A 9,290-nucleotide genomic window follows, 5' to 3' on the forward strand; every position below is an offset into this window, starting at 1 on the left:
CAGCAGCTGTGTTGGCAGACCCTAAGTGTCCCAGTTGGATACCATGCAGCAAGTCTGTCTGAGCACAAAAATAGAGCTCTGATAACTGGCTAAACTGGCCCTGAGTTTGGTAATTAGCTGGCAAATAAACCCACTACTGCAAAGTAATTGTCATGTATAAAACCAAGCTGGAATGGGAAAGTAGTTCTGGCTTCTCACGCCCCAGCTCCAGCAGAACACAGACCTGTCACGGAGATGATGGGTTTATTTGGTAAAGTGGTTGTAAGCTGTAGTTAGTTGAACATTCTGTTTAATTTGTAGTTCACCATAAACAGTGCTCCTAAAAGGTGGTCACAGACTGAAAGTAAAATCTGCTAATGCTGGCTACATGTTGGTAGGTGCATAATGAGAAAAACGATGTCTTTAGGTCTCAGAAGTGAGGAAGACCAAACTTTGATTGCAGATGCCTGATCTCAGAGAGCGATCCCAAGCTCAGAAATCAGTATCACCCTTTACTTAAATTAGGGCTACCATATGTCCGGATTTCCCCGGACATGTCCGTTTTTTCAGTCTATAAATAGCCATCCAGGGGGGATTTTTAAAAATCTAAAAATGTCCGGGATTTCCCCCCGGTTGGCTATTTATGGACAGAAAAGCGGCGGCCAAGCGTCACTCGGCAGCCAAAGCCCCTTCCCGGCTCCCCCCATCCCCTCGGGCCCCATGGCACCGGCCCCAGTTCCGGCCAAGCACGCCAGCCCGGCCCCGGCCAAGTGGCGCCGGCCGAGCACCCCCGGACCCAGCAGCTCCAGCCCGGCTCGGGCCCTAGGGCGGTAGCCCCAGTTCCGGCCGAGCGCGCCGGGCCCGGCCCCAGCGGCTCCGGCCCAGCTCGGGCCCCAAGGCAGCGGCCACAGTTTTGGCCGAGCGCACCAGCCCGACCCCGGCTGAGCGGCGCCGGCCGAGCACCCCTGGTCCCAACAGCTCTGGCTCGGGCCCTAGGGCAGCAGCCCCGGTTCCAGCCGAGCACGCCAGCCCAGCCCCAGCCGAGCACCTCCGGCCCAGCCCCAAGCCCTGCAACCCCGGCCCGAGCTCCGGCCGGAGCGCAGCCTCATTCCTGGGCTCTTTAAAGCCGGCCCTGGTCAGGGGACAGGGAGGGGAGTTGGATGGGTTGGGAGTTCGGGGGGGGCAGGGGTGTGGAGAGGGGTTGGGACAGTCAGGGACAGGGAGCAGGAGGGGTTAGATGGGTCTGGGGTTCTGGGGAGTCTGTCAGGGGGGCAGGGGTGTGGAGAGGGGTCGAGGCAGGCAGGGAGCAGAGGGGGTTGGATGCATCAGGAGTTCTGGGGGGTCCTGTCAGGGGGCGGGGAGCACTTGGATAGGGCATGGGAGTCCCAGGGATCTGTCTGGGGGCGGGGGTGTGAATATGGGGCGGGGTGTGGATAAGCATCGGGGCAGTCAGGGGACAGGTAGGGTCCTAGGGGGGCAGTTAGGGTGGGGGGTTCTCAGGAGGGGTCAGTCAGGGGACAAGAAGCAGGGTGGCTTAGATAGGGGATAGGTCCTAGGGGGCAGTTAGTGGCAGGGGTCCCAGGAGGGGGCAGTCAGGGGACAAGGAGGGGGGAGGATTGGGAGTTCTGAGGGGGGCAGTCAGGGGGTGGGAAGTGGGAGGGAATGGATGGGGGTGGGGCAGGGCAGGGGCGGGGCTAGAGCAGGGCTCCTCCCCCCCCCCCCCCCCCGTGTCCTCTTTTTTGCTTGTGGAAATATGGTAACCCTACTTAAATTGGAAATTGTTTTTTTTTAGATAAACAAACTATGGGAGTGGTGTAATCCCAAGTGTTCCAAAAGCTTACATAACAGGAAACATTTCTGTAAGCAGTCACTTGTATTTGAAATTGAAAAATATTCCAGTTTGTGTGTCCTTGTGTGTGTACATAGTTAGCATGCATATACATTTTTGTCTTTTATGATCTTGACCCTGGCTTGTTCTTCTCACAGATTCATATTTTGGAACAAGGAAGCACATCTCTTGACTTAAATGTAGCAACAATATGTAGTCGAATAGCTGAAATGAAGGGTATGCTGGACAAAGAGGAACAGGATAATATTGAACTACAGAGAGATAAAGCTTTATTGGTAGATCTTGTATCTAGTTTACAAAACCAGGTAAATTGCTTTATCTAATCTATATGATGAAATCAGGAACCTTAAAATAAACATAGGGCCCAATCTAACTTTCATTGAAGTGAGTGGTAGACTGATGAACTGATTCAGTGCATTCCCACTGCCCCTGATAGGTAGGCCCTACCAAATTCATGACCATGAAAAACGCATCAAGGACCGTGAAATCTGGTCTTTTGTGTGCTTTTACCCTATATTATACAGATTTCACAGGGATGACCTGAGTTTCTCAAATTGGGGGTCCTGACCCAAAAGGGAGTTCCAGGGGGGTCACAAGGTTATTTTGGGGAGGTTGCACTATTGCCACCCTTACTTCTGCGCTGCCTTCAGACCTGGGTGGCCAGAGAGCGGCAGCTGTTGGTCGGACACCCAGCTCTAAAGGCAGCGCCCCACCACCAGCAGCAATGCAGACGCAAGGGTGGCAATACCATACTATCCTTACTTCTGCGTTGCCTTCAGAGCTGGATGGCCGGAGAGCGGTGGCTGCTGACTGAGGACCCAGCTCCAGAGGCAGTGCAGAAGGGTGGCAACCCCATACCATGCCATCCTTACTTCTGCATTGCTGCTGGTGGCAGCTCAGCCTTCAGAGCTGGGCTCCCGGCCAGCAGCCACCGTTTCCCAGTTGCCCAGCTCTGAAAGCAGTGCCGCCGCCATCAGCAGCGCAGAAGTAAGGGTAGCAGTACTGCAACCCCCACCTACAATAACCTTGCGACCCCCCCCACACCCACAACTCCCTTTTGAGTCAGGACCCCTACAAATTACAACACTGAAATAATGAAATTTTACTATTTTTAAAATCCTATGCCCATGAAATCGATGAAAATAGACAGTGAATTTGGTAGGACCCCACTGATAGGGCTTCTGGAAAGCCCCTGGCAGAGGTTCACACTTTCCCCCTCACTAAAACTTCAAATGAGGATGAAGTTGAAAGCCCTACTTTCCCTTTCCCTGGGGGAAATCCCCCCTAAGTACAGAAGACCATAAATCTATCCTTTAGTATTATAATTGCATCCGTTACATGAACTACGCTGTGACTCTTGTCTGTTGTAACTTGTAACATAGATATTTCCTAGGAACCTGTGTTTCTTTATTTTTCAGAACTGTGCTAAACACCAAGTATACTTTGGATACAAAAATAAACAGCAAAAGAACTTAGAAAAAGTGAAAATGAAAGCTACATTGAGTTTTTTATTCTCATTTTAAATATTCCATTGAATATGAATGTAAAGGAGTAAATTATAAGTGTGGTGCCCTCAAGTATAACTTAATATTTTCCCAATCTCCTATTGGAAAAAAAGTAATCAAAGCATGACCTTGGCATTTCCAGCCAAAGTATGTGACTAAAGATATGTCTACACAGCAAAAAAAAAAGAAAAAGAAAAATCACAGCTGGCCCGTGCCAACTGGCTCGGGCTCAGGCTGTGGGGGTGTTTCATTGCTGTATAGATTTCTGGCTTGTGCTGGAGCCTGAGCTCTCGGAGATTCCCATCCTACAGGGTCTTAGAGCCTGGGCTCCAGCCCAAACCCAAAGGCCTAGACAGCAATGAAACAGCCCCACAGCCCAAGCTTCATGAGTCTGAGTCGACTTGCACAGGCCAGCCGTGGGTTTTTCTTTGCTGTGTAGACATATCCTTGGAGTCTCTTGTCCCCCCTATTGGTGGTAGATCTAATTTTTGGCAGTCCTAACAGGAGTTAAGTCTCATCTACATTCATTGTGGACTGCCATTTTGCTCATGCAGTCTCTTCATGCCTATGCTGCAGCTTCATCCTGGTATGTGATCTTTCAGCCCAGGGGACTGACAATCAGTGCTGATATTTTATTGCCATCCTTAGGACTGAGTTGTGAACCATGCATCACAATCCCTCAGTATTAACTGTGGGAAGTTAATGAGATTTAAGGGTACTCAGCATCCTGTAGAATCTTGCCCTTAATCTCTCTGCAGAATGGATTTAAGGTTGATCACAAATGACAAACAAACAGAGAACCACTTAAGGCTCTCACTAAACTGAATGGTGTCATTTTAGTATATGTATCATCAGATGACAAAAAAATAGCCTGTGAAATGTACTAAATATCTCTAACAAAATTGAGTCACTGTCTTTGATTACTCTGTGTTTTAAAAACAGAGCAATCTCAACTGTGTACATATCTAGCCAATAACTCATAAGACTTTAAAAATCTTAACTCACTTGCTTTTGGTTTTGTTCTATGTGGCTTCCTTTTTCAACTGACAATATTTTCCCCATTACAGCTTGTTGGGAGGGACAGTGAACTCTCGCAAACATCTACTAAGATGCTGCAGCTTGATCAGGATATTTCAGCACTGAAAACAAAGCATGTGTTACGTCAGTCTCTTCAGTCAGAAAAATGGCAGGAAATCTCCAAAATGGCAAGCTCGATGAGGAAACTTACCAAATCAATGACAGATGTAGCAGATAGCATGGGGAAATATTAGATTGGGTGACACAATTAGAGGTGCTATGCTGTAGATAGAAAATTAATCCTTTAAGTACAACATGACTTTAATGTCAGTGGGCTAGTCATCTTTATGATCACTTTTGTTTTTAACAAAATTGATTTCAGAGATTTAAAATGCTATGAAAATACTTGTAATGGAGCAGTTTCTTTTTCACTCTACCACATAGACATGAGATTGTCTTATGAAGCCAATAAACAATATAGATTTGGTTCCTTAAATGTATTTGAAATCTAATAAGTGTAGATCTAGCTTTGGTGATTGCCAATTATTGTAATTTTGGTGAGTAAAATGTTACTCAGTTTCTCTTTACACAGTAATGTTCTTGTGTGAAAAAATGAGTGATATGTGAGTGAAAAAGATTTCATCCATAATAGGGCTTCATAAAAATATGAATAAAATAACCTATTTTTCAGCAGATTTAATGGATTTAAATTTAATCCATATCTCTTAGACAGCTTTCAAAATCTCATCCTATATTTTTAGAAAAGCAAATGTACTAATTGTGCTCTATTCAGTGAAACAGTTACATATAGAGAGGGGTTGCTCTGCTGTTTCACAAAATTTTGACTATATCCTGCCATTAGTGTGTTTTGAAATTTTTAATCCAAAATATCTATTCACATAAATTAGAGAGACAAGGTGGGTGAGGTAATATCTTTTATTGGACCAACTTCTGTTGGTGAGAGAGACAAGCTTTCGAGCTACACAGAGCTCCTCTTCAGGTCCTGAGATATTACCTCACCCACCTTCTCTCTAATATCCTAGGATCAACACAGCTACACCACCACTGCATATTGACTTAAATAGTACTTCTGTGCAGAGATCTACTCATAGAAGAATGTCTCCTTATTTGAAAAGATATGAAACACTGCAATCAATTTTTCTCACATTCAGCATACTGCTGTCACCCTTGCATAAGTAGTAAACTCTTCTGTGCAGTCAAAAGAGATGTACAAATCACAAATGGGGCAGGCTTGCCAGAAAAAAAACTATTCATATTTTACAATTATTCAAATTCAAAAGCAGCAGCCTATGCATATTAAAAGGAACTTTTTTTTTTTCAAATGTATATAAATTAAGGCTGGCTTGGGCAAATCTGGCACTTTCAAGTTTTGTCCTCAAAAAACAAAGTTGAGCTGTAATATGAAATTTGTACTTTGCAATGTTCTAAAATATTTTCCAATAAACAATCATTTTTCTTACTTATAAATGTTCATTTTAGACTACTATCTATAATCATTTTCATTTAGTTCCATTATTTTTTCTTAAAACTAAAATGTTACATGTTGTTGTTAGGTCCACAAATAAGGGTCCGAAACGTTCTTTAGCTCATGTTACCTTATTGCCCTGTTATCTTTACTCTCTCATTTTAGCCCTCCAACAAGTTCAGCCTGTAATGTGCTGAGTGCTAGAGCTGGCTGAATAACAGATTTTTCAGTTTGCTAGCAATTCCAAAACACATACAAATTTTGTTTCAGGTTGACCCAAAACACAATATTTTTGTTTCAATTCCTTATTTTATATTTTGGCAAACCAAAAAGTCAAAAAATTCATTTCAGGTCAAACAAAACACTTTGACCTGAAGCATACGTTTAGATGTTTATGTTTATATTTTGAGCATTTTTAAAACATTTTAACATGTTAAAATAAAACTGAAGGAAATTTCAAAATGAAAAGTTGTTTCAAATAAAAAAATGGAAACATTTTGTTTAGAAAATGTCAAAACTGTTTTGATTTTTTGGGGAATTTAAAAAAATTTTTTTTTTTTTAATCAAAACAATATGCAAAATTGACACAGATTTGCAAAGTGTTTCGGTGTCACCAAATCTACTTTTTTTTTTTTTTCATTGCGCAGTTCTGAATGCTCTCAACTCCCATCGTGCTCAGGTGAGGTCCACAATCAGGAACAGTCTCTATCTAACAAATGTATATATAAGAAAGAGGCAACACCTAATTTCATTATTTCCCAGTGTCAGATTAATTACGAAGAAAAAAGAAACAAGATTACCGCGGATAGTGGAGTCAGAAAATATTCTGGTATTAGCATAAACTGAAGCAAATGTGCAGTCTGCCTCAAACTATGTACTAACAATCTCCATTCTTGAATACACTCACACTTAAATGGGCCCCAGCTACCATTTTACACTAAAGCATATAGGTACACAGAGTGGTGTCCTGACAAACTTTCCATTTTTTAGTTAAGATGCTAAATTTGGGTACTCAGAGAGGCTAGTGTACAGCATAACATCACAGAGTAAAGAAGCTGTGGTTTTGTTAAATAGGTGTGGTGATTGGATAGTGTTTTATAGACATTACAATAGCTCCACTAAGGGGATTAAATGAGGAGAGTGGCCTTGTCAACAAGCACAGGAAGGAGAATGACTTTCTCTTGACTCTCTGAGCTATTTTACTGGCTATCCATCTCAGCTGAAATAAATGCAATGTAAAGGGGTTACTTTTTTGATGTACACAATGCATAACCACTGAAAGGTGGGGTGGGAGAATAGTGTTTCCAAACATAGTTTACTAAATGTAGAATAGAAATCGAAGACCAAGATAATCTAGGCCATCCCCTGCCACTACAGGATTTTACCAACACTCTATTTTTGAATGCGTTGTTCTGCCTTAGTTTTAAAGTACACAAGTGATGGGACTTTCACCATTTTCTATGAGAAATAAACTACATTTGAAAACAGTGTTTAAAATAGTTCACAAATGTAGATTTCCCTCAGTCCCATCTTGAACAAGCCTAGAGGAGCTGATCTGGATGGAGCCTAACAGAGTTCCCATCCTTGTGACTAGTACTTGACTCCTAGCCTTACAGTTTTCTTCAAAAATTGTTTTGAACACCCTGTACACAGCAGCCATCTAACAGTGTTTAAGATCAATGTAGTGGAAATTATGTGTAACCCCATTTTATTAACATTTTTCAAATAGAACTCCTTCTGTTGTGTGAAAAGGCCTATTTCATTTCACTTTTAGGAAATGTTTTCCTAGTATTCAGTCTAAATTTTCCGTTGCTTAATTTTATTGTATACCTATTTTTAAACTTTATACTGTACATGTATTCTTCTTTCTTGGTGAGCAGTACTAAAAATGAGGAGCTTTCGAAAGCCCCACTCCTGCAAAAACATAAAATTGAACATTATGAATAGATTACATGGGACAGCTCATGTGCATAAATATTTTCAGGATTGAGGCCTAAATCTGTCATTGCTGACTAACTTCTGTGTTCCAGCCTGGATGCCTATTGGCATATTTTATATGTTTAATTTGAATCATTTGGTCTTAAAGAGTCACTGGCAACTTAAAAAAAAATTTTTTTTTCTTACTATTGTTACTTGTAGCACGTAAGATGACTGTAACTGAAAGAAATTAGAAATATATGTTCTTTTTTCATTTTGTTCACTTTGTGCATTTAATAGCACTACATATAATCACTTCCACTGTTTTCACCACAGTCATTTCCCCCCGTGGTTTGTGTGAGTCTTTCATATAGCAATAAGGGAGAAAACTTAAAAAAACCTGTGAATGTAAAACCACCCAAGCTGACAGTGACACTCAGTAAAGTGTCATACATTAAATTACTTTTTAAGGAACACTGTCACCATGAGATTTTGAAAATGTTGCCATCAAACACCTAAGTGACTTATGAAAATGGAACTTATGCTCCTAAGCCACTTAGGTTGCAGATCCTCAAAAGTAGTTAGGCACCTAAGTACCTTTGAGGATCTGGGCCTTATGCTCCTAAGTCCTACTGAAAGTGCTTCAGTGATTTAGAAGTATGTCCCATTTTCAAAAGTGACATAGACCCATACTGCCACATTTTAAAGGTGCCTAAAGAGAGACATGTGTCTAGTGCGATTATCAAAAGCCCATTTTCATTGTGGGAGTTAGGTCCCCAGGGACATTTAAAAATGGGACTTATGTTCTTAAGTACCTTACGCACTTTTGAAAATTTAACCCCTGACTAATTTTTTAAAATAGTTCCAGGTACATCTGCCTCTGAATCCCCTGCCCTGCCAGTTAATCAGATTTTTTTAAAAGAGGAAAATCTATTCCCTGTTGCCGAGTGAAAGACTGGGAGAAACTGACTATGTGCAGAGTATAATCGTGGGGGAGGGAGGAACAGCAATGTATTTCTCTAATCTCTTTCAGTTACAGCCATTTTAGGTGTTACTTGTAACAATAATAAATAAATAAAAATCCTACAGGAGTGATTTATAAATTGATAATATCTCTTTAACACATTCATTAAAAAATCTTAGAATTCATGTTCAGTATGTCATTAAACAAAGATGTGTCCTTTATGTAGCTTAAAATAGATTGAGAAAGCAGGTAAAATGCCAGCTCTACTCCCTGCACAGGTCCCTTGGAGGCAGATTTGCTCTATAAGAGGACATTGGGGTGGTTTCCAGATGGAAGACTTCTGTCCAGTAACACTATTTTCATCTTGTTGGTTTTTTTAACCCAAGCCTGGAGATTCCAGGGCTTCCCAGCTGTCACTCAAGGCCGGAGTGATACCCCCCATGGTGCAAGCACCTGTGGGGCGGGGACGGCGGCGAGGCCGGTCTGCCTGTTCCAGGTGAACAGCATTAGTGTAGCACGCCGGCTCGCTGCCGTCTCTACTCGGGTCTGGCCGCCAGGGGGCGTGTGGCTGCC

General features: G+C 42.4%; 1 protein-coding gene across 4 annotated transcripts in view; it reads left to right on the plus strand.

The window, feature by feature from the left end:
- Positions 1 to 5,830, plus strand: part of LOC101933998 (golgin subfamily A member 6-like protein 26) — a 44,588-nt gene extending 38,758 nt beyond the window's left edge. For all 4 annotated transcript variants that reach the window (XM_065588514.1, XM_008176163.4, XM_065588513.1 and 1 more), the window contains 2 exons: positions 1,966 to 2,133; positions 4,401 to 5,830. In XM_065588514.1, the coding sequence (XP_065444586.1) occupies positions 1,966 to 2,133; positions 4,401 to 4,604 (372 nt within the window). In that variant the 3' untranslated portion in view covers positions 4,605 to 5,830. The remainder of the gene's footprint in view (positions 1 to 1,965; positions 2,134 to 4,400) is intronic.
- The last annotated feature ends 3,460 nt before the right edge of the window (positions 5,831 to 9,290 follow it).

This window comes from Chrysemys picta, chromosome 3, assembly GCF_011386835.1.
Source record: "Chrysemys picta bellii isolate R12L10 chromosome 3, ASM1138683v2, whole genome shotgun sequence".
Taxonomy (NCBI): domain Eukaryota; kingdom Metazoa; phylum Chordata; order Testudines; family Emydidae; genus Chrysemys; species Chrysemys picta.